The 22,409-nt window shown below is 50.6% G+C and overlaps 4 protein-coding genes, 1 long non-coding RNA gene and 1 other non-coding gene across 6 annotated transcripts; 4 read left to right on the top strand and 2 right to left on the bottom strand.

Moving 5' to 3' along the window:
• Positions 1–245: 245 nt before the first annotated feature.
• Positions 246–1,895, top strand: NDUFB10 (NADH:ubiquinone oxidoreductase subunit B10). Its single transcript, XM_074885584.1, has 4 exons — positions 246–462; positions 914–1,052; positions 1,421–1,560; positions 1,679–1,895. Exons 1-4 carry the CDS (start codon positions 315–317, stop codon positions 1,783–1,785), a joined length of 534 nt encoding a protein of 177 aa, XP_074741685.1. The 5' UTR covers positions 246–314; the 3' UTR covers positions 1,786–1,895.
• Positions 1,896–2,350: 455 nt separating this feature from the next.
• On the bottom strand, positions 2,351–5,332 carry RPS2 (ribosomal protein S2). Its single transcript, XM_074885583.1, has 7 exons — positions 5,145–5,332; positions 4,860–4,949; positions 4,327–4,434; positions 3,623–3,796; positions 3,380–3,539; positions 2,828–2,919; positions 2,351–2,474 (listed from the first exon to the last, which is right to left on the bottom strand). The coding sequence occupies exons 1-7, from the start codon at positions 5,298–5,300 to the stop codon at positions 2,394–2,396; spliced, it is 861 nt and encodes a 286-aa protein (XP_074741684.1). The 5' UTR covers positions 5,301–5,332; the 3' UTR covers positions 2,351–2,393.
• A 105-nt stretch (positions 5,333–5,437) lies between these two features.
• Positions 5,438–6,312, top strand: LOC141950574 (uncharacterized). Its single transcript, XR_012631084.1, has 2 exons — positions 5,438–5,714; positions 6,108–6,312. It is a non-coding gene; the product is annotated as an uncharacterized LOC141950574 (long non-coding RNA).
• LOC141951021 (small nucleolar RNA ACA64) lies at positions 5,905–6,029 on the top strand. Its single transcript, XR_012631243.1, has one exon. It is a non-coding gene; the product is annotated as a small nucleolar RNA ACA64 (small nucleolar RNA).
• Positions 6,313–6,631: 319 nt separating the features above from the next.
• Positions 6,632–17,295, top strand: TBL3 (transducin beta like 3). Its single transcript, XM_074886024.1, has 22 exons — positions 6,632–6,726; positions 6,883–6,934; positions 7,024–7,116; positions 7,383–7,430; positions 7,712–7,853; positions 8,379–8,463; positions 8,929–9,096; positions 9,425–9,500; positions 9,916–10,012; positions 10,381–10,577; positions 10,962–11,103; positions 11,570–11,628; positions 12,131–12,234; positions 13,137–13,287; positions 13,432–13,662; positions 14,428–14,498; positions 14,910–15,066; positions 15,465–15,523; positions 16,023–16,126; positions 16,360–16,431; positions 16,762–16,920; positions 17,061–17,295. The coding sequence occupies exons 1-22, from the start codon at positions 6,683–6,685 to the stop codon at positions 17,171–17,173; spliced, it is 2,424 nt and encodes an 807-aa protein (XP_074742125.1). The 5' UTR covers positions 6,632–6,682; the 3' UTR covers positions 17,174–17,295.
• A 390-nt stretch (positions 17,296–17,685) lies between these two features.
• On the bottom strand, positions 17,686–22,409 carry NOXO1 (NADPH oxidase organizer 1). Its single transcript, XM_074886025.1, has 8 exons — positions 22,241–22,409; positions 21,702–21,782; positions 21,514–21,589; positions 20,870–21,050; positions 20,412–20,605; positions 20,011–20,124; positions 19,628–19,745; positions 17,686–19,386 (listed from the first exon to the last, which is right to left on the bottom strand). The coding sequence occupies exons 1-8, from the start codon at positions 22,304–22,306 to the stop codon at positions 18,732–18,734; spliced, it is 1,485 nt and encodes a 494-aa protein (XP_074742126.1). The 5' UTR covers positions 22,307–22,409; the 3' UTR covers positions 17,686–18,731.

The following is a 22,409-nucleotide window of genomic DNA, read 5'->3' as shown; positions in this document are numbered from 1 at the left end:
GCAGCCAGCTGCTCTGGGTACAGACAGACTGAAAATCCCTCCATCAGCCCAGGTAAGAAAGATTTTGCGATTCTGACTGGGAAAGAGGTCGAGGCCACAGCTGTGGTGGTGAGGGAGGGCTCTGCTGCCGCTCCAGGCCGGGGCCTGAGGCCGCGGTGGCGGGCACGGACTACACCTCCCAGCATGCACCGGGCGCGTCGGAGCATGCGCAGAGCGGCGCCCTCTGACCCCCAGCGTCCCCCGCCGCCGCCGGGGTTGTGTGGGGCGCCGCCATCTTGTCCGCGCCTGCCGCCGGGCCCGCCGCCGCCGCCGCCATGCCGGAGGACAGGGACTGGGAGGCGTACAAGGTGCCCCCGACCCGCACTCCCGTCTCCGAGAAGACCCCGTCGGTGCTCAACCCGGTCAGTTTCATCGAGACCGTCTTCAACTATGTCATCGACGCGCCCGTCACCTTCGTCCGAGGTAACGGTGGGCCGAGCCTTCCCCACTGCCGCAGTCCCGGGGCGGCCGGGCCCCCTCACTAGCGCCGCTCCGCGGTGTGCGACGGTTGCGGGAGTCGGGCCCTGCATGGCACGGGGGACTCGGGGACACGGGCACACAGGGACACGGGGCAAGGACCCGGCCACGGGGGTGGGGATGTGGGACACAACATGGACACTGGGACAGAGATGTGGGACACACAAGGACGTGGGACACAGACAAGTACACAGTTGGACACTGGGACAGAGATGTGGGACACACGAGGGCACAAGCACAGGGACACAGACAAGAACACAGCATGGACACAGCTCAGGCAGAGGGACAGACACACTGATGGGCACACAGAGCCAGGGAGGACCAAGCCACACACAAACACAGGGTCTGCTCGCTAGCTGTGGGCTGGGGATGTCTGACCACAGGGCTGTTGCTGCAGAGTGGATTGAGCGCCAGCAGGCCAAGAACAAGTTCTACTATTACCACCAGAAGTTTCGCCGCGTGCCTGACCTGAGCGAGTGTCTGGAGGATGACTACCTCTGCTTCTTTGAGGCCGAAGCACAGTGGAAGAGGGACAGGTATGGCTGTCACTGGGCTGTCCCCAGGTGAGGCCCCAGCAGAGCACACTGCTCTGGTTAGCCAGCCCTGGGAACTGCAGCAGTTGGCTTAAACTCACAGCATTTTTGTGGAGTTTGGGGTGTTGAGGCAGCACCTCCTGCCCACTCCATTACAGAACAGCTGTTTCACAGTCCTGCTGTCCCCCCTGCAGCAGGGTGGCATTAGGACACATCTTCCTGCACTGCCTGGTTCCTGCAGCACTGCTGCAGGACAGACCAGGACCCTGTAAAAACCCAGAGCTGAACTTCCACAAGGTATCATTGCCCCTTTGTTCAGCTTTTCTGTCATCTCTTGGCTGTGCTTGCATTCATCGTGGTCTTGCCCACAGGATGGTTGATCAGGAAATCGTGGAGATAATCCGCGAAAGGCTGGGCGCGTGCAAGCAGAGAGAAGGACCCAACCAGTTCCAGAACTGCGCCAAGGAGGCGGAGCAGCTGCTGCAGGTCACCAAAGCCTACCAGGACAGATGTGAGTACTGCAGCATGCAGGGAGAGGGGTTCTTAAGCCACATCCCAGACTTCACGTGGAACAGAGGCTTCTTTTTACCTGCTTAGAGGCACTTTTCAGACATTTACTTTCTTTTTAGATGGTGATCTTGGTGTCCACGGAAATGCAAGAACGTGCCTGATGAAGCAGAAGCACAGGATGATGGAGGAGAGGAAGGCACAAGCAGATGCATCTCAGGAGACCTAAATGGTTAGTCCCTCCCTCCATGGTGCTTGTATCAAATACTGCATGCTGCATCTTTGATGCTGTTGACCTCTACAATAAATGTGCAGCCAGACTCTGCCATACAACCAGAATCTAGACTCAATTCTTTGAGGAGATCTGCAAACACGGAATTCTTCCTTTTCCAGCTCTGAATTCATCTTTGATTTCGAGTTGATTGTTACCATCCTCTGAACCACGGTCAGCCCCCAACTTCCAGCACCCTGGGGTGCCCGCCCTAACTGGGATTTCCCCTCTGGAGCTCTCCCCCACCTCCACATCAACAGAAACAGCCTCTGCCCAGCCCTGGCAGAGAATTCCCTGTTGGGGTAAAGATTACGTGCTGTAGGACAGCACATAATCTTCAGAGCTGGTTCTAGACCCCATTTAGGATTAATACATGATTAACAAGGATCAGTATAATGTAATATACTGTTTCATTCAACAGATGTCTTGGCTCTGGCCCACAGACACGAACCTACTCAAATCCCCAAGCAGAGATTTAGTCCATCTGCCCAATGCATAAACCATCCCAGCAAACCAATCGCAGTTTCTTGTTCATTGATCACTTTATTGTCTTGTACAAAACCCACTTAAGTCGTTGCCACAGCAGCTGCCTGGGTTCTCTGCACTGAGACTCTGGTGTGGGTCTTTGCCAGATGATCAGTGAACTCCTGCAAAAAAGAAAAAAAATATTTATTTTTCTTAAGCCACTATCATAGGGGTCTCAGCGCCGCATCCCCTTCCAAAAAGGTGCCTATTGTGGGGGCAAGGTTAGTTCAGATACAACTTATTTTTACTTGATGTTTCAAAGCTTTCCTTTTCCCATTTCCTTTGTCCACAAAATGCCATTTTCAAATATTACTCAAAACTGCATGCTGAAAAAAAACCCCACACTCTACCTGGCAGTCAGCTCTGACTGCAACTCTGCTCTCCTATTATTAAACTGCAAATTCTTCAGATTCATCTGAACTTGAAAGCATAAAAATAATAAGATTTAGGTGACAAATTGCAGAAATATTGTTACCTGGTAAGGAGACTTGGTGAACACAGTCTCTTTCCAGAGGTCAGGGGTCAGGTAACTGTAGGTCTTGGAGATGGCATCAAAGGTGGCTTTAGCTATGGACAAAAGTCAAACACCACACGTCACGGCTACAGAAACCCACTCGCTAGTACCTGCCCACGCAGCTCCAAAAATGTAGAATTTAGGGAAGAAACAGGGAGACCATAGCAGGGTCTCTCTGATGTACACACAAAACTCAAGTTTCTTTCTCTCTCCATTTACGACAATTACACTACTTCAAACAAGTGCAATCGCGCAGATTGGGAGATTTTTTTTTAGTATCTATGCAAGTATAGAGACAGTTTCTTGTAATTAACTTTTACAGAACTTCAGGATCATCTACAGCAGGACTAACCTGCATTGTGAAAAGTATCAGCAGAAGTCTTCACTTGTTTGACTACTACAAGCTTTGACGTAATTTTAAAATACTATAGAAAATGGGTATGTTGCGTCCCTATCGATGACAAAAATGGCAATGTGTGTTGTTAAGGTACAGCACAAAATCCTAGATCTTACCAAAGTTGCCGAGGGTGGCAGTGCAGCCCCTGGCCGAGGTATAACAGTCATCAATACCAGCCATCATCAGCAGCTTCTTGGGGACAGGGGCAGACACGATCCCTGTACCACGGGGCGCTGGGATCAGCCGCACCAGGACAGACCCACAGCGGCCGGTGACCTACACAAAACCAACAGGTTACAGCCCCTGAAACAGCTGCCACGGCACCATCACCCCAACCAGGCCCAGCAAGTCCCTCTCACCTTGCAAGGCACGGTGTGGGGCTTGCCAATCTTGTTCCCCCAATAGCCTCGTCGTACCGGCACGATGGATAATTTAGCCAGAATAATCGCTCCACGAATAGCAGTGGCAACTTCTTTTGAGCATTTAACACCAAGACCAACATGGCCGTTGTAGTCCCCGATAGCAACAAAAGCCTGAGGTTGAAAGAAAAGTTTTCAGTGGCGGCTGTGCTGCACAGGAACACTCTCCAGCAGGGTCTCTCACCAGGGATACCCACAGTCTGGCAAAATCCTTTAACAGCAGTGAACAGTCACAAGTACAAATCAAAACAACACCTGCTGAAACTCACACAGCTCATGGTTCAAGAAGCCTGTTTTCCCCCTTAGAGCTGGTAAAAACCAGCTAAGGTTGAAAAACTGGGATCTGATTCCCTGCTACAGCCTCATACTGCTCAGAAGTCTTGATAATTTCCAAACAGAATTCCCTCTTTATGCCTAAGACTTCTCCCTCCACCACAGCCCCTGAAAAGTCAACATCGCTGCACAAAGGCAACTGGATTTTGTGCTAGGGCTGTTTCAAATAACTTTGAAACCTCAGTAATCTCCACACCAAAATATTCACTAGCTACTACAGGACAAAAAGGCATTTGAACTAATTCATTAATCTGATACCAAAAAAGCAGCAACCACCACACATTTTTCAACATGAGAAAACAAGAGAATACCTTAAACCTGGTGCGCTGACCAGCACGAGTCTGCTTCTGGACAGGCATGATCTTCAGAACTTCATCTTTCAGAGAAGACCCCAGGAAGAAATCAATGATCTCTGACTCCTGCAAGGATCCATAATTTCATCGCAAGGCCACGCTTTTTAAACAAACACAACACGCAAGTAAGGCTCCTACAATTCAACAATCCTATGCACGTGTACTTTAAGTAACAGGCACTTACATTGAATTTTACAGGCATAAACTTATTCTAGCTTACTAAGTAGTCCAACGTCACAAGTTAGTTTCTTTTTTTTCCATCACTGAGCAAAACTATTACAGAAATACTTCACCAACGTGCTGCCATCTCCTCACAAGGCAGAAGTGCAACAGACAAATCCCACCACCCTTCACTGCAAGTGACCACACCGGTCCTCAGCTTCTGTCGATTTTAACCCGAGTACTTAACCTGAGTGTCAGCAATTCCTGTGAACTCTGCGGTTCAGATGAAGATTCTGCTGCACATCACTTCAATGTTCACTGAAGTTTACCTTGATTGGAAGTGAGAAGAGGTAGATCTCCTCAAGAGACTTGATCTTCATGTCCTTAACCAGGCGACCAAGCTTAGTGACCGGAATCCACTATAAGAGAAATCCGTGGGAAAGGGTCACCGGCGGCACCCGCTGCCAGCACCCCACGGGCACCGGCTCGCCTTCTGCTCCAGCTTTCAGGACGGCAGCTGGCACAGCCCCTCGCTCAGCCGCTCCCGCAGAGCCCAGCTCCGCCGTGGTTCCCGCCACCCGGGACGGCCCCACGCAGCCCCGGGAACCACTTACTTCCTTATCTTCGGCCTTGCCTCCACGAGCCCCACGGCCTCTCCCTCGGCCCCTCCCGCGGCCGCGCCCGCGGCCCCGCAGCCCGGTCCCGAAGCCGCCGCGGAAGCCCCCTCGGGCCGCTCCTGCACCTCCCGCAGCACCGGCGTCGTCCGCCATTTGCTAAAGCAGAGAAAGACGCGTTAGCCGGGATACCGTAAGGGCAGGAAAGGGCAGCGCGGCGGCCGATACGGCCCCGATGGGCACGGATGGGCCCAGGCCTCGCCGCCATCCCACCCTCCGTGCCGCCGCCCTTACGTGCTCTCTCAGCGGAGAAGGCCGCGCTGCCCCACCGCTCGCTATTTATACCACGCCGAGATCTCGCGAGAGCACCACCCGGCGGCGCGGGCCCCGCGCCATGAATGAGGAATACGCTGCCGGGCAGAGCCGCGCCTTCCGCTTACTTATACAGGGTGTGGGGCGGGTAGCGCCGCTGTCCGCCGTGCGCATGCGCCACACTAGCGCATGTGTGTGAGCTCAGTCTCGAGGGGTCGCGCAGGCGCGTAGCGCTCAGTCTGAGGCGAGCGCGGGGAGGTGAGTGTTGTGTCTTTCGCTTTATGCGCTCCTTAAGTTTGTCCTTTTTTTTTTTTTTTAAAAAAAAACCCACAAGCATGTTGGGGTGTTTTTTCTAGTGCTGGCTGAGCCGCTGTGGGGTGGGGTGCGGAGGGGAGGGCCTCGGTGAGCGGCTTGGGAAGGCGCTTCGCGTTAGTTGCGGGCGCTAGGCGCAGTCTGAAAATCACTTGGGGTCTCTTGTGGCCCCCGGTGAGATAACTGTGCCGACAGTATAGGGAACATTAAGCTTATTGCCCACGGTACGGTGTGGGGAATGAAACCCGTGTTCCCATAGCCCCTGTCCTGAGCAGGTTCCGGGGACTAACGCCTGGTGAGGTACCGGCTCTCCCTCAGAGACATCTTTCCCTCTGCCAGCAGGTGCCGAGCGCGGCCCGGCAGTGCCCGGCCTCCCCGGGTGGACGGATCTACCGGTGCTGCTGGGCCTGGGGCTGATCTGCGCGGGCTGCGGAGCTTGGTCCTGCCTTCCCGAGCCAGAGCTGCCGGCGTACGCACAGCTGGAACGCTTTGAAGAGATTCAGTTATGTATTTTTATATGCAATAAAACACTAATTACTTGAAAGCTCGTTCGTCGAGTCTCTTATTTGCTGTTCCTGTGATCTAAAAATCCCACTTTTTCCCTGTGGATGGGGCCGGGAAGTCGCTTCCTTGAGGCGGGCTGGGAATGCCCCGCTGGAAGACGCTTTGGAGCACTGGGGAGCGGTGCGGGGGCTGCTCCGGGCCCGGCTCCCTCCCCGTTCTGGCACGAGGATACCGGGTATTCCCCGCCATCGGGTGGAGCCGCCTCCTGCCCTCACCAAAGATGGCGCTGGTGGTGTCCCCTCCGCAGCGTGGCGCCGTGCGTCACTGGCGTGCGCCGGAGGTGCGTCCTTCACCCGTAGCAACCGGGAGCGCCGGAAGCGGCCGGCACGCGGAGCGCGGCGGGGTCAGCCATGGAGGCGGCGGCTGCCGCCAGCCCCGTCCGCTTCAAGAGCAAGTGAGGAGCGGCCGGGGGGCGGTCCCGGGCGGCGGGATGGCCGGGACTGGGCGCGTGTGGCGGGCGCTGCCCGGGGGCTTCACGGCCGGGAGCTAACAGGCTGCCGCGGTTTCTGTTTAACCGCCGATCTGCGCGTTTCTCTCCTTTTCCTTCCAGCTACGTCGTGTCGAGGAAGATCGAACCTTTCTACAAAGGAGGGCGAGTCCAGGTAATGTGCTGAGACAGCGAGGGTCAGGTTTGGGAATACCTCGTCTACCGGTTCCTTAACGTTCCTGGTTTCCATTCCCTTTTCTCCAGATAAACCGAGATGGCAAGTTCATGTTTTGCCCCTGTGGGACCAAGCTGAATGTCATCGATGTAGAAACAGGAGCCCTCCACAGCCTCCAGCAGGTGAGGAGATCCATCCTCCGCCGACTGGAGATGAGGGTTTTCCAGGGCTCTTGGGGCGTTTTACACTAGCTGTTGACTTAAAGCTCCCAAGAGTGAGAAGTGGAGGGGAGAATGAGAATGGTTCTGGGCACGGATGTTATTTGTGTTGTCCCTGAGCGCAGCTGGAAGCTGCTGGATGCGCTCGGAGTCAGCAGAAGCATGTCAAGAGGGAGCTCTGAGAGCTCTCCACGGGTGGTTCAACTGTGGGTTTCTTTTCATTTTTACAGGACGATGAAGAGGATATCAGTTCATTTGTTCTCAGCCCCAATGATGAGGTACGTGTTTGCTTTGTGGTTTTCTGTGCTGCTCTGTCAGGCCTCCTGGTAAAGCCAGCAGACACTGAAGGCTGCTGGAAGCGCTCTGCATTTCCAGACATCTCTGCGGAGTCATCTCAGGCACTTCCATCTGTCTCCCCTTCTGGGCTCGAGTCAGACAGAGGAATGCTGAGAGACTGAGCTTCAAGAGTGTCATAGCAACCGGCATTTCTGTGCTTTGCCTGTGGATGCTGAAAGAAATAATTAGTAATCATCATGCTTTCCTTCTTGCTTTTGCATAGATCCTCGTGACAGGGAGCCGAGCGCTGTTGCTGAAGCAGTGGAACTGGCGAGAGAACAAGTGTGTTCGCACGTGGAAAGCCGTGCATATCGCGCCGGTGGCTAGCATGGCCTTCGACTCTACTTCAACATTGTTAGCCACAGGTACGGCCCTATTTCAGTGTCGCACGAGGGGAATGGTACTGAGTGGCCCGTCTGCTTTTAAATCATTTGGCTCACCTGGACGCAGCCTGAGGTAGTGATCTCCTGAATTCAGACGTCATCAGAAGATGTTTTACTTAGATAGAAATGGCGTTTTGACAGACAACACAGGATCCTTTCAATGTTTTGTCTAAAATAAGCTTAGTAAAATGCTGATAAACATCAGGCATCTGTGAGGCAGTGCGGTGTAGTTATCCCGGTGTAGAACAGGGACTCTCAGAGATGGAGGAGGTCAGGCATGACCTATAGCTTAATTGTACTTCAGGTTTGACTGTGAGCAGTTAGGTTTTGCCCAGCTCTCTGAAAGTGTAAGGTGCTCCATGGACTTCTCTGTGCACGGGTGGTTGTTATTGGATTCATTTTTCTTTCTGCTGACTTTGCAAGCCATGAAATTTTACACTTGCTGATACGTTGGACCTCCTGCATGTCTCCTCCGTAGTTCATTTTTATATGCCCTTCTTTTCCCAGGTGGCTGTGACAGCACCATTAAGATTTGGGATATGATCAAACAGTACTGCACACACAATCTAAAAGGATCTTCAGGAGTTGTACAGTAAGGATGAGTCATATTTGTCAGTTGTTGGCATTAGTGTGGTGCTTGGATGCTGGGATTGATGTGAAACGTCTTGAGTTAATGCAGTATAAAAGCCCATTCTGGGCAGGTTCTGGGCTCTTCTGCCTCCTGCTTTTTCAGATGTCTAGTGAAGGAGCAGCACTATGACTGACTTTAGCCCAGAGAGGAAATAGTTTAGTCAAGAAATTTGTTGGGATCTAAATGGAATATCTGTGCTTGCTAACTCCTGTACTTCAAGAATGTGGAAAGAGTGGCAAAGATCAGTTGTAAATTTTTGTGGTGGGTGGCAGAGGAATGAAATCCTGTAAAGAAAGTCCTCTTATAAATTCCTGCCGATCTGTCAAACTCCTTGCGTAGAATGTGTATTTATTTAAATGTTGGGCTAATGCCAGCACACCAGATAGTTTATTCCTGTCCTGTTCAAATGCATCTCCTCCTGTCTAGCCTTGTTGAGTTCCACCCTGACGTCTCCCGGCTGCAACTCTTCTCCTCCTCAATTGACTACAAAATCCGCATCTGGGACCTGAATTCCAGCAAGTGTGTTGCTATGCTGGATGGCCACTTCAGTGCTGTCACCTCGCTGGCGTTTGCAGATGGAAACACACTCATTAGGTAAAACCTTACAGGGGCTTTGCCTTTCCCGTTCACCCTGTCAGAGCCTGGGTGTTTCTGTAGGGTCTGGGAAGGTCCTCCTGTGAGGAGGAGGGCTCCTGCAAGTGTTCAGTTTCTGCCTGACCATAGAACTGAGTAACTGAGGGTGTCAACACCCTTGTTTCTGGCAATATGCTGTGCTGCCACATGGCAGGCTGGTGCTTTCTTTCACGTGGGCCTCTTCAGAGGGATGTTGAGCTCCTACAATTCCAAATTTGCACTCACAGCTTGAGTTCTCAGAGCCTGAGTTGAATGGATTCAGCACTGAAACTGCTCTTTTAACTTGCAGTTCTGGCCGTGATAAAATCTGCATGGTGTGGGACCTGAAAACCAGAGAAAGTAAACGAACCGTCCCTGTCTATGAGGTGAAGCTGCATTTCATTTATTCCTTTGAGATCCTTTGTAGTTTTCTAGGTCATGGTCCTACAGTACTTCTCCCTCTTTAGGTTCCTATATATTGTGAAATCAAGTTTCTCTCCCTTGTGCTTTCCAGAGCTGTTTCTTTTCTTTCTCTACTTGCCTGGTGTGGTTGTGTCTGGGCAGTTTAAGGAAATATCTGCCACTGGTGCCTCCAGTGCTGGAGGAAGAGGAAAAGGCAGTCGTGTAAAAGCTCTGTTCTCTCACTGCATCTGCCTGCCTGTCCTGGGCAGCCCCACAGCCTGAGGCAGAGGAGCGTGAGGGGGTGTCTGTCAGCTCTAGCAAGTTGTTGCACAGCTCTGGTTGCTGAAATGGGACTCCGGTCCCTTGTGCTCAGCTGGTGGTTGGCCAACTCTCTTCCAGAGCGTGGAAGCTGCTGTCTTGTTGCCTGAAAAAGGAGATTTCTCTCAGCTGGGTGTGAAGAAACAAGGGTTGCACTTTGTCACAGCTGGCAGCAAAGGTGAGTGTTGCTGCATTCCTGGGATGTGTGTTCTGTGTGTGGCAGAATTATCGGGCTGAACAGAGGGCTGGAGGGCAGAGCCTTCTCCTGAGTTGTTCCTCCGACAGCAGTGGATGAGCAGGGTTGATCAGGCATGCTGTGGAGCTTTAACTCTATATGTTTTCAAACTGCAGTAAAGTTTTGATTTGGAGTGAAGAAGAAAGATTTTGTGGCCCTTCGTGCCACTGTGATTGGATGTCTTCGCAGTCCTGCCGTAAGGCTGCGTAGCTTTTTCCAGTGGGCAAGGCCAGGGTTTGTTTTATACTCTTTGCACGATCACTGTCTGAAACATGGCTCTGACAGATAATTTATCTCATCATTTTTGTTAGGCATCCTGAAAGTTTGGGAAGTTGCCACAGCTGCTTGTGTGTACACCCAGCCCATGCCCTTCACGCTGAAGGAGGAGGCCAGCGAGCGCAGCCTCACCCAGTGCATGCTTGTGCCTGAGAGAAACGAGATTGTCACAGTGTCCGTGGAACACAACATTGTTTTATATGACGCTCAAACTCTTCAGCTCAGGAAGCAGGTAACAACCCTCAGTCTCCCTTTTCCTCTTCCTTTATGCGTACTACTTAAGGATCAGCTCTGCTTCTGGTGAAAGCTTTGTCCAGGGTGCCCTTCCTTCCTGCCCATACTAGAATTGTTCCTTGATTACAAGCCAGAAAGCCAATTTCACTGATGGGCTTGTTTGGAGAAATATTGCACAGAGACAAACCTAGGAAAAAGAAAGCAGAACAGGCCTAGCCAGCAATCCCTCCCGTGCTCCAGCTTATGTGTAAAAAAAGATTTTTACACACAGTATTAAATTAAAAGTAACAGTCATGCAGCCTCCCTGAGCCCAGGGCCATTCAGTGCTTCTCTAACCAGCTGACTTGTCCCTGTTAAACTGTTTCTGTTCTGCCACCCTCAGCTTGCAGGTTACAACGATGAAGTTCTGGATGTGAAGTTCCTTGGGCCGGGTGATTCTCACATTGTTGTGGCCACCAACAGCCCTCAGCTGAAAGTGTTTGAACTGGCCACGTCACACTGCCAGATCCTCTACGGCCACACAGGTGTGTGTGGTCAGCTCTGACATGGGGGTGGGAGATCTGCAAGTATTTCTTTATCCAGCTTCTCTCACCCCTCTTATGTGGAGACTGGAGTCCTTGAGTTCTCTCTGGAACAGCATCCCAACAGGTTTTGGAGTTGTGTGGAAAAAGGATATATTAAGCTGGCCTGATTTTGCAAATACTAGTTTTCTTTTTCCATGTCTGCCAATTCGGTCCCTTTCACTAGCAGTGAGATTGAATTAAAGAGGAGCTAACGACATGGGTACGTGGGGGTGAGCTCTGAGTGCAGTTTTGTGGCTGCGAGTGATGGACTCGCATGAAAGCTGAGCGCAGCCTGTCCCTCTGTAGTGAGTGTGGATTTGTTCCGAGTGTCCCAAACCTGTCCCCCAGTCAGTGATTAATTCACACGTTTCTGTTGTCTGATTTCAGTATTACTTTGTATCCAGCTGGTTTTTCTTCTTCTGTTTAGACACAATTCTTGCTTTGGATGTCTTCAGAAAAGGCCTGATGTTTGTCAGCTGTGCTAAGGTGTGTTCATTTTCTTCCTTTAATGAAACTCTTCATTTCTAGTGATCTTTATGGGCAGAGTTGTATTCCTTTTTGGTGATCCAGAAAGGGATTTTGTTCAGACAGAATTTCTGTCTGCAACATCCCCCAAATATAAGGTTCTTCCCCTATTCTTTTTTAACGTTGTCCCTGGGGAAATGGGATTTATTAGCCTGAAAGGAGATGTCTCATTCTCCAAGTGCATTAGAGTTCAGAGAGGTCATTAGCATGAGACTGATGGGGAGCTGTGTGTAAAAACCATGTTGGAAAAAAGGTGCCAACTGCCCTGGTGCACCCAGAAATAAACCTCCCAGGCTGCAGCGCACTGGGTTTGCCTTTGTCTGCCCTCACCCGCTCTGACGAATGCAGGCAGAGGTTCAAACTTGAAAATAAGTGAAGAGTCAGGCTCGTGGACATGGGGAGTGCACGGGGAACTGATCACCTGTCAGCAAATCCCAGCGGTTTCTGTCCTCTCCCATTACAGGACAAAAGCCTTCGAGTCTGGCGGATGAACAAAGATGGAAGGGTGCTCTGTGTGGCCCAGGGACTGGGTCATGCTCACGGGGTAGGCGCAGTCTCTTGCTCAAGGTAATAAAAATCGGAGGAAGGTTTCCCTTTGCCAGCGTGAGTTGCGGCTGCTTTGCTGATCCTCAGGGTGAATGTTCTGGTGGGTGCCTCCCTCTGAGCCCTGCTGTTTCTCATGCTTGGTCCCAGCCCACCACAGTGCTCTGAGTTTGAAGGAAGAATGACTTTTTTTTTGGATGCACATCTGTCTATCCATAAGTTGCAAAGTTTGCATTTCTTTGTCAGTTTAACTCCTTAAAGAGCAGCCGCTGGATAAGTTGCCAGATAAAGCTTGAGTGATGTGGAGAGGAGGGCTGGGGAGTGAAGGGAATGTGTCTGTGAAGGTGCTTGCTTGAATAGCGTGTCTGTTTATCAGCTCTTCTTTCTTCGTGCTGCCTAACAGCCTGGAAGCTCAGCTTGCCCATTCAAGAGCTGCAGTGTACCTTTGTAAATGAAGGGAGCTAGCAGTGCTCTTGCCTAGTGTCTGAAACTAGTGTTTAAACTGCAACAGGGGAGGTTCAGACTGGACATTAGGAAAAAATGTTTCACAGCAAGAGTGGTCAGAGAGTGGAATAGGCTGCCCAGGGAGGGGGTGGAGTCACCATCCCTGGGTGTGTTTAAGGGTCGTTTAGATGAGCTGTGGGGGGATGTGGTGTAGGGGAGAACTTTGTAGAGTAGGGCTGAGGGTTGGACTCAATGATCCCAAGGGTCTTTTCCAACCTGAATGATTCTGTGAATTGCTGGAGGCTATCCCAGGGACCTAAGTAAAATGAAAGACAGCTTGAAAAAACATGAAAGCACTGTTTCACATCCCAGCAGATTGATTGAATGCGTGTAGATCCTGGTAGGGGAGGGAAAGGGCTTTTTTCTGTGTGGGGGAAACCACTGTTTTGCTTCCTTACACTTGATATTTTTATTCCTTTCAGACTGAAAGAAAGCTTCGTAGTAACTAGCAGCCAGGACTGCACAATCAAGATCTGGAATATCCCGGAATCCCTCACTTCCAAAGCAAAAGCAGCCTTGATCTCCAGTCCGGAAGCCCTTCATGCAAAAGTGACTGAGAGGGGTCACGACAAGGTAAAGCTCCACCTGATGTTAGAACATGCTTTTAGTATTTAAATCTTTCTCTCCTGTGTTGTACCCTACATTTATTACCTGTCTGACAGCTAGAGCAAAGGCTGACGCTGCCTGGTGCTCTCTGTACTTGTGTGACTTCTCTAGGACATAAACAGCGTGGCAGTTTCTCCCAACGACAAGCTGATTGCCACCGGCTCGCAGGACCGGCTGGCCAAGCTGTGGGCCTGTTCCGATTGCTCTTTGCTGGGTGTCTTTGCCGGCCATAAGCGCGGGATCTGGTGTGTGCAGTTCTCCCCCGTGGATCAGGTCTTGGCCACCTCTTCCGCAGATGGGACCCTGAAGCTTTGGGCTCTTCGGGACTTCAGTTGTCTGAAGGTAACGAGAACTCAGAGCGCCCCTTGCTCCAGACAGCCCTTGCGCGTTATGGGGGTTGATTAGGGCTGCTTTAGAGGGAAAAAAAAAAAAGTGTTAAGTAGTGTGGCTGAAACGCAGCATCGTGGCCACGCTGAAGGTTGAGCTCCCCAGGTTTAGCCTTGTTCTGCAGGATCTTGGATCTGTGAGCTGCACACGAAGCTGCAGGATGAGCATCTGCCCAGTGCTCAAGCGATTTTCTTTTCTCTCTAAACCAATGAGCAACGTGGTTGATCGTAGGGGAAAAGCACATTCACGCTGTTGAAAGAAGGTTGGCTTTGCCTGACCCAGCTGTGCCCATCAAGTTCAAGCACACAAGTTGAAATCTCAGACTCGCTCTTGGTAGAATGATCTTTCCAGTCTGGCGGGATCTCGCTAAGACCACGAGAAGGCAGTTGCTGACTCTGTGCCACGTTCTGCCCGGCGGTGTCGCCCCCCTGAGCGGGTGCTTCATGCAGTGGCGGGGGAATCGGCCTTCTGGGGGCACAGCCGGAGCAGTTGGCCCCCCTGTTCCCACCATTCGCAATATAACCTTGGCCAACAAGGGTGGGCAAGTGGCTTGGCTGCAGAAATGGCGCGGGGACAAATAATTTCCTGCTGCCCTTTTAACCAGCTGTAATAATCCCAAGGATGAAGGCCGCTATTTGGAAACTACCTGTATGGGAGTAAATGTTATCCACTTGAAAGGCAACAACTCAAACAGTTCTGAGCTTCCTTTCTGTTTTCCAGACCTTTGAAGGTCACGATGCCTCCGTACTGAAGATCATTTTTGTAAGCCGAGGAATGCAACTGCTCAGCAGGTAAATGCCTACACCAGGAGTCTAGAGGAAGATGCCAAAAGTAATCAGAAGAGAGATCTCTTAGCTGATAGCAGCAGCAAGAGGGAAGAGTCTTGTGCAATGGGTTTAGTTTTGGGAAAGACTGATAGGAAGAGGCCATGTTTATGCCAGGCTTTCTGCAGGGCCTGACTTATCTTCCTCCTCTCCTGCTACGCTGTGGATTCTCCTGAGCTGCTGTGACACTGCTGGGTTGGTGACACACACTCTAGTTAGGCAGAGCTAAGGGTGCATCTCAGCCTGGACATTTTTGGTTCATTCTCCTGTTTGAAAGGCATCAGAATGGGACCATTTTATCTGATATTTGAGGAGGGTCAGAGCGAGAATGGATCTAGGCAGTGATTCTTTTTGTTGCGTTTCTTTCTCTCCCAAAAGCGGCTCTGATGGTCTCGTAAAACTCTGGACGATTAAAACAAATGAGTGTGTGAAAACGTTAGATGGTCATGAAGATAAAATCTGGGGTCTTCACTCTAACAAGCAAGATGACATGATTGTGACAGCATCCAGCGACTCCTGCATCTTGCTGTGGAAGGTACGGTCGGGGTCTGCTTCTGTTTCCTCAGGATGCAGGTGGAGAACTCAGGATCCCACTGGCTTGTTCCCCGCTATTCCAACATGAGACGTGCCCTCCTCATTTTCTGCACTTAGAAATTGGGTCAGTAAAGTGTATCTTGGGGGTTTTGGCCGTATTGTATTTCCCCAGTTGGTGATGTCAAAGGAACAGCAGATGGGCCTCAGCAGCCTGCCCGGTGCTGGTGTTCTCGGGGTGGTTTGGAGGGAAGTTGCGAGTTGCTGGATTTATCACTTCAATTACTTGACCTAGAGATCTTGCTGCAGAAACCGATCTCCTCCTCACTTGATGGCTAAATAAAAATTCATCTGTATTAAAGCAAGATTTGACAAAGTTATATTCTGAGGGTTTTTTTATAGGATGTCACTGAAATTGAAGAGGAAGAGGCACAAGCTAAACAGGAGGAGCAGATTATGAAGTAAGTTGATCCTGTGCAATGATGAGCTGTGAAAGACAAACTGTCCAGTGGAACTGTCCACACCTAGAGCCGTCCAGCTCCACCTAATCCGAATATTAATTACATCATTTAGCTATTTAGAGGCTGTCAAGGCACAGCAGTCTCTTCTGCTTTGTAGTTTATCTTTAGTTCCTGCAAAGCCTTCCTATAATACTGTCAGCTTGACAATTGATTGGTTTCACGTTTGGGCACTGCCAAGATAAGCGAAGTCAAACCGCTGAAACCTACTTTCACTTTCTCCCACTCCAGCCAGCACAGAATAGTTCAGGGAGCCCGTGAACGTGCCAGGGTAATTACCTGCACAATGAGGGCACTGAGGCACTTGTTGGCAACCAGTGTTAACTTCTTGGCGTTAAACCTCTGCGTGCTATTATTGCCAAATCTGCTACTTTCTGTATAGCATTTTTTTCTGCCAACTGTATAATTTGTCTCACTCTCTTGACCCTGATTTGTTTTCCAGAGAGCAAGAGCTTTCGAACCTGCTTCATGAAAAAAGATACCTCAAAGCTTTAGGGTTGGCAATCTCGCTGGATCGTCCACACACAGTGTTGATGGTGGTCAAAGGTGAGTCCGTGCTGTGCTCTGAAGGCGTTTTTCTGCCCTTTCTGCTTTCCAGAACATCTCCTCCAGGCAGACAGAGATAACAAAGATTATTGTCTGAAAGTCTCGCTTTTCCCTTTCTCTTACGGCTCCTGTTTTCCTCAGTGCAGTCACCCCCAATAGAGGGTGGTCTCCCTGCTCAGCCCGCGAGTGCGGGGCTGGACTCCTACACAGACTCTCCATTTCTCTTTCTGCAGCCATCCTCAAGGAAACCGACGGGAGAAAGCACTTGGAAGAGAACATTGCTCGGCTCCGGAAGGATCAGAAAGGTTTGTTGCAACATGGTTTAAGTGCTAAAACCGTTCAGGTCAGGGGTTTGTTTCCTCAACTGAAATGGAGAGGAATGTCCCTAACGCAGTGTTTACCGCTGAGCTCCCCAGGCTTTGTCACTGCGCTACTCGTGCGCACGCTGGCAGCTGCTCTGAGCTCTGAGTGGCTTGGCCGGGCCTGGCCGTGCAGGAAACTGTTCAGCACGTCATTGTTCTGCCCCTCTGGGCCCCTCGGGCACGGCCGGCGGGAGCGGGGCCGCTCTGTAGGGCAGAGATGTTTGTTGCCTCGGCCCATCCCACGCGGCGTGTTCACCTCTCCTCGCTCCGTAGAGGCGGTGTTGACGTTCCTGGTGACGTGGAATACGAACACACGGAACTGCCACGAGGCCCAGGCTGTCATCGAAACCCTGCTGAAGCACGAAGCCCCGGACAGCCTCCTGCAGTACTCGGGCATTAAATCCGCGGTGGAGTCGCTGCTGCCCTACACTGGTGAGTCAGGCTGCAGGGACAGGCTCTGAGCCTGAGGCCTGAATATTCCCTGCTTGCCTTGGTCTAAAAAGAGAGATTTTTGCGCCCGGTTCTGAGCTTTCCCTCCCGTAGTGTGAACCGTCGCCTTTCTCCCCTTGCAGAGCGGCATTTTCAGAGGCTGAGCCGCTTGCTCCAGGCCTCCATGTTCATTGATTTCATGTGGCAGAACATGAGGCTGGCTGATGCCTCCCAGCAGGAAGACCTGACGCTGTGACCCTCCTCCTGCCCGTTGCTCTTTCCAGAGGGGAGAGCCTGAACTGCTTTCCCGCCAGGTATGGCAACTGGACTATTCCCCTGTTTTATAATAAATTTTTAAAGTTTAAATTTCTAAAACAAGTCCAGCATTCAGTCTCCTTGGGGCTTAATGAGAGGAAGGGGTCATTTCTTTGGCCAAGCTGTGGTTTTCCTTTATATTTTCACCCCCTGAATTTTCAGGCCCAGACACTTAAACAGCACTTAGTTTGGAGAAAAGGCAGAACCTGGGGATTTAAAGATTTTACAGGGTTTGAGAGAGACAACTGGCGATGTTGTGTTGTATCCCCCAGCCCAGTCGGGCAGGGTGTATCGATGCCATTGAATATTTTATTTGTTTGGGCAAAACTCAGCCTGGGCCAAGGCAGGTCTCTCCCCTGTGCCTGCCCTCAGTGTTAGCACCTGGGAAGGAAGATAAGTGCAGTTTTAATTCTCCAGCTAGCAAATTTTTGAAGTGTGGAAAAACAAGCAGTCTTTGTAGGTATTTATGTGTATTTTATTTTAGAGACAGAGATGTATAAAACTTAGAACAACATAAATGCAAGTTGGTTAAATCGCTTGTTTCAAAAAAAAAAATGAACAGATACCTGGGAGAATAACTAAAAGGCAGCGATCTATATAAGATACATCTTTAAGTTTTCCTATAACTATTTTTCTAACTCAATTCTAGCAAACGAGTTTAGGATGAGAATTGCTGCGAGTTTCAGTAACTATCAAACCCCCTTGAAAGGAGAATGTTTTGTTCATAAAAATGGGCTCTGGCCCCCTTTCCCAGTTGGGAGGGAAGCTGGACTGCAACTGGTTTTGCTTTTGTGCCTGCACAGACGTCACTGCAGGGACCGGTTAGAGTTGAGGTTTCCAGCCAACACGTTTTTTGTTCAGCAGATGCAGCCAATTCCTGTATTTGAAGGCTGGTTCTCCACTACCCAAGTTGATCTAACCTTTAAAAAAAAAACAAAAAAACCAAAAAAACAAACAAACAAAAAAACCCCAAATACACACCAAAAATCAAAGAGTTTAAAAAAAAATATATAAAATAGGGGGTTTGGATAAATGACATCCACACAGCTGCACCATCCCATCCCAGCAATCGTAGCTCTGCATTTCAGGGGTGACTCTCCCCTGCTCTGACCCGGTTTCTCTCCACCATGGAGGGCAGCTGCAGCCCCTCGGGAATAATGCAAAGAACGATTGTGAAATTTTCACATACTGCACTGCAGGATAAACACCTGCCTGAGGGAGAATTAACTGAATCTGAAGTGACCTCTGACTGACCCAGGAGCTGCTGTGACTCCCCTGATAAGTTAAACCCCTAACTCCTCTCCCACTAACTCCACTAAAGCCCCTCCTGGCTGCAAGCCGCAGCACGGGTCGGTGTTGCCCACAGAAGACACGTTTGCACGTGGGATCCATTGGGATCTAACCGTGTCCTTGGAAAGCAACAGCCCCAAGCCCTCAGCTCCTGGGAGGAGGGTGCCTGGCCTGGGGCTGGGTCCGTGCCCCTCCCCACCCCGAGGGCACTAGTGCGTGCTGGGGAGAGGAAGAAGAGCCTGGAGTGCTGGCCGGGAGGAAGACTGCTGCACGGCTCGCTTCGTGACGGTGCTGCACTTCTGGAGGATCTCGTGGGCCGAGGGACGCACGGGCACCTTGGGGGCACAAGCGGCCAAGTCGGGTTCAGTGAGGGAGTAACTTAAATCAGCCGTAGATGATTCCACAAAGCCGGAATCATTCCTGTCTTCGTGGGTGAGGCGGGGAGACTTGACGCTGTGCGTGGCCGCAGCATGGCCCAGGGGAGAGCTCCTGGCCTGCTCGACTTCCGGCAGAGATCTTGACAAATCGGGCTTCCAGCTGAGACGGCCGTCCCGCTCGCTGCTGCTCCCAGAGCTGAGGGACAAGCTGTCTGACTCCAGGTCCGGGGTGGAGCTGGCCCTGGGCAGAGACCTTGATCTGCTTCTCGAGGAGCTCACGTCCTCCTCAGTCTGGTCGAGGGAGGAGCAAACCTGTGCCCTGCGCTGTGCTGCGGCCTCAGCCCGGGGCTGGGGAGCCACCAGGGAGGAGCAGAGGTTCGGGGTGGAGACGTTGAGCCCGCAGCTTATGATGGTCTGGAGCTTGTGGTGAGGGTTCTTGTAGGGCTGGAGGCACATGGAGGGCATGTAGCCAGTCCGGCCGTTGTATCTGAGGGGGACGGAGGGAAAGCGGCGCTGAAACGAGCCCTTCTCCCAGCTTGGAGCATGGGGGAAGGAGCATAGCGCCTGGGGGAAGCAGGGAGGGACTCAGCCCAGTGCTGTACACGGGACACGAGGAAGGGGAAAACCCTCTCTAGGTGAGGGCAGTCAATTTAGGGGAACCCCTCTGCACTGAGCAGGCAGGAAGCACCCGCAGCAGGGAACTGGCCCCCTCGGAAAAGCCGCCTCACCGGATCAGCCACCAGCCGTCGTCGGATTTCCTGACCACCTCCACGACGACGCCGTTGTTCAGCGAGAGCTCATCTGCCTTCTGCGACTTGTAGGCCTGCGCCACAAAGTACAGGCTGCCTGTGGAGAGAAGGGGCACGTCGGGTTTTGCCTTGAGGATAAAATGGGACAGAGCAGCTCTGCAGCCCTGGGGACAAGTGAGAGCTGCAGGGCAAGTGTCCCCCCTGTGAGTGACGGATCTGCCAGGAGATCCACAGCTGATCAGAAAGGTCAGAGCTCCAGGCAGGGACTCCAAACCGTGGTCGAAGTGGCAGGGGTTTTGCAGAACTTTTTTTTTTTCCTGAAGGAGGAACCTGGTGTCTCAGGGAGCCAGAAGCAGACTTACCCTCCTTGTCTGAGCTCAAGGCACTCTGGATGTCCTTGTGGACATCAATCTCTTCCAGATATGAGGCTGGGAACCAGGCTATCTGCTTGTCTGCATTTTCCACTAGCCACCATCCTGCAGCAAACAGCCAAAAAAATGTTTTTAACAGCCTGCAAGTAGACAGACAACCATAATCCCTGGGGAGGGGCTGCTCTGCCACAAGAAACAGGAGGGACATTCTGCAGAGCCTGCCCAGAGCCGTGCTGATACTTTTTTCCTTCCTCCCGTGTCAATCTGGGTGAGCACAGCGCAGACACAAACACCCACCCGCAGCCGGGATGCTCCCGACTTGGCATTTGCCAAGCCGTGAATCAACCTGACACCATCCCGCTCTGAAACCAAAAAATCCCTATCAAACATACCAGTCATGTCCTTGATTAACACTTCAATAATTTCCTTCTTAGCCACTTTGAAAGTCTTGTTCTTTGTGTCTTTGGTTTCAAAGGTCTCGATGCACCTGTAGCTCTGGGACGCCTGGGGATGTGTAATAGAGGAGAGCTGCTGCTGTGCCTGGTTTTTCTTTTCCCCTCCAATTTCTGATGGCATTATCACAACACTGAAAAGTAAAGTTTAATATTGGTTTACTGAAAACTCCCGTGGAAGGTTGAGTTTAGTATTAATTTTGGTAAAATCATCTATGCAGTAGGCTAAGAAAAGCTTAGGCATCAGAAACAGCATAAACGTGCATTAAAGCATTCAGTAGAACTTCCCTGCTCTGCCACCCCGGTATGTAACTGCTGTTTCTCTTCTACCCATATTCTGTCACATTTCTGTTTCATGAAGATGCATACAAACAAAAAATACAAATGTGATTTCATACCTGTTTTCGGGAAAGGAGGGATCTAGGTCTTGGGTCTGTGCCTTGAAAAACTGAATCACGTCTTCACCCTGGGAGATTTTAGCATCCATTTTCAGCAGCTCCTGGGAGTAAGTTTCCAGCAGTTTCAGTATCTCCAGGCACCTGTTCAGCTTCCCCCTCTTTCTCTGCTTCACATTTGCATCTTTAAAATAACAAGAGCGAAGTTGGTGTAAGACAACAACAGATCTGGATGCCCTGAGAGCAGCATCTTTAGCCTGAACAGGAGGGTGCCCTCACCTGCCACCCATCCCCAGCGAGACAGCAGCTGCCTCTGCTTCCTTATCATATTTAATAGTGCCTGATACAAGTTTTTAATACCTAAAATTTATCTTTGTTCACACTGAAATGTTGCAAGGAGCTCTTGGCCAATATTTAAAGTGTAATATAAATTTACCAAGTGCAATTCTCTATTAAAAAAGTCTTTCTGGGTTATTTTAAGTCAGTAAGAGACCCGAGCGCATTGATGTAACCCGGCAGTACCGGGCCATGAGCAGCAGTGAGCTGTTAGTCTGTTCCAGAGGAAGGACTGAAGTCTGTCATCAGTTATGAATGTCCCTGACAGTGCTGTCGTGTTTGTTGGGCTGTCAGAGATTTGTTCTCTTTACCTTTAAACCTGGGTATTGTCCGGTCAGATCTCCTGAGCGAGCCACCCTCGATGGGGAATTTTCTCTTCAGCTCTTTCTAAAAGCGAGGAGGAGGAGAGAACAGTGGTGCTTCGCAGCCCCGGCATGCAGCTGGGCTCCTTCCCCCACCCCAGGACAGGAATCATGTTTTCAGGGGGATACTCACTTACATGGAATCTCTTAAAGTCTTCAAATGTCCGGTAGATGAGAATGTTGTTCTGATCTGACCAAGACACAAATATCATGTAGTTCTGAAAAAATAAAAGAGAAAAGAAGTGCATTTTTTTTTAATTACAATGTTTAGTATTGGATGCTTTCAACAATCAGCATTTTCCAGGATCTGTGGTTTAATTCTGGCTTCAGGCTGCAAAACTGTCACATTAAAAAAATGAAATTAAATATTAGACCTATAAAAATATTTCCTTAATTTTAGGGCCCCAAATGGGTAATCATTAAAAACGGAAGATTTTTATGACACTGTGAACAGAAAGACAGCAGAATCCAAGATAACTGTTTTCTTATGATATTAAGCCCATTAAAAAACAAGTCCAAGACCCCCCTCCTAGATCACAAGGCTCTAATCCCAACACTGCAGAGAAATGAGCAAACATACCCCTGTAAGAATAACTCAAAAAGCCCTCTAGTTTCCCGATTTGTAAATATTTAAAGAGAAAAAAAAAAAAATCCAACAAAAAAACCATTCAGGTACCTTCTGCTTTCTGCATTGCATCAAGCCAACAGCCTTCACATCCACCGGGTACCTGCTGCAGCTCATCTTCCACCAGCCTGCTCCTCCCTTCCCGGGGCAGAGATGCAGCTCCGGGCACGACTCCCCGGTTAAATACGCTGGCGTGGAAGGCAGGGCACAGGCGTTCCGC

This window comes from Strix uralensis, chromosome 16 (assembly GCF_047716275.1).
Source record: "Strix uralensis isolate ZFMK-TIS-50842 chromosome 16, bStrUra1, whole genome shotgun sequence".
In the NCBI taxonomy this organism is placed as follows: Eukaryota; Metazoa; Chordata; class Aves; order Strigiformes; family Strigidae; genus Strix; species Strix uralensis.
This window is presented reverse-complemented; position numbering and strand designations above follow the sequence as displayed.

What these genes read in the sequence shown, in the direction of transcription:
- NDUFB10 (XM_074885584.1), top strand. Translation starts at nt 315, where the DNA reads ATGCCGGAGGACAGGGACTGGGAGGCGTACAAGGTGCCCCCGACCCGC. An exon ending in GCCCGTCACCTTCGTCCGAG is followed by an intron (nt 463 to 913) that starts GTAACGGTGGGC and finishes CTGTTGCTGCAG; the next exon opens with AGTGGATTGAGCGCCAGCAG. An exon ending in GCACAGTGGAAGAGGGACAG is followed by an intron (nt 1,053 to 1,420) that starts GTATGGCTGTCA and finishes TCTTGCCCACAG; the next exon opens with GATGGTTGATCAGGAAATCG.
- RPS2 (XM_074885583.1), bottom strand. Translation starts at nt 5,300, where the DNA reads ATGGCGGACGACGCCGGTGCTGCGGGAGGTGCAGGAGCGGCCCGAGGG. An exon ending in GCAAGGCCGAAGATAAGGAA is followed by an intron (nt 4,950 to 5,144) that starts GTAAGTGGTTCC and finishes TTTCTCTTATAG; the next exon opens with TGGATTCCGGTCACTAAGCT. An exon ending in TCACCAAGTCTCCTTACCAG is followed by an intron (nt 2,475 to 2,827) that starts GTAACAATATTT and finishes TCTTTTTTGCAG; the next exon opens with GAGTTCACTGATCATCTGGC.
- TBL3 (XM_074886024.1), top strand. Translation starts at nt 6,683, where the DNA reads ATGGAGGCGGCGGCTGCCGCCAGCCCCGTCCGCTTCAAGAGCAA. An exon ending in TGTTTGTCAGCTGTGCTAAG is followed by an intron (nt 11,629 to 12,130) that starts GTGTGTTCATTT and finishes CTCCCATTACAG; the next exon opens with GACAAAAGCCTTCGAGTCTG. An exon ending in GGAATGCAACTGCTCAGCAG is followed by an intron (nt 14,499 to 14,909) that starts GTAAATGCCTAC and finishes CTCTCCCAAAAG; the next exon opens with CGGCTCTGATGGTCTCGTAA.
- NOXO1 (XM_074886025.1), bottom strand. Translation starts at nt 22,306, where the DNA reads ATGAGCTGCAGCAGGTACCCGGTGGATGTGAAGGCTGTTGGCTTGATG. An exon ending in AAGACTTTAAGAGATTCCAT is followed by an intron (nt 21,590 to 21,701) that starts GTAAGTGAGTAT and finishes CCTCGCTTTTAG; the next exon opens with AAAGAGCTGAAGAGAAAATT. An exon ending in GTTAATCAAGGACATGACTG is followed by an intron (nt 20,125 to 20,411) that starts GTATGTTTGATA and finishes TGTTTGCTGCAG; the next exon opens with GATGGTGGCTAGTGGAAAAT.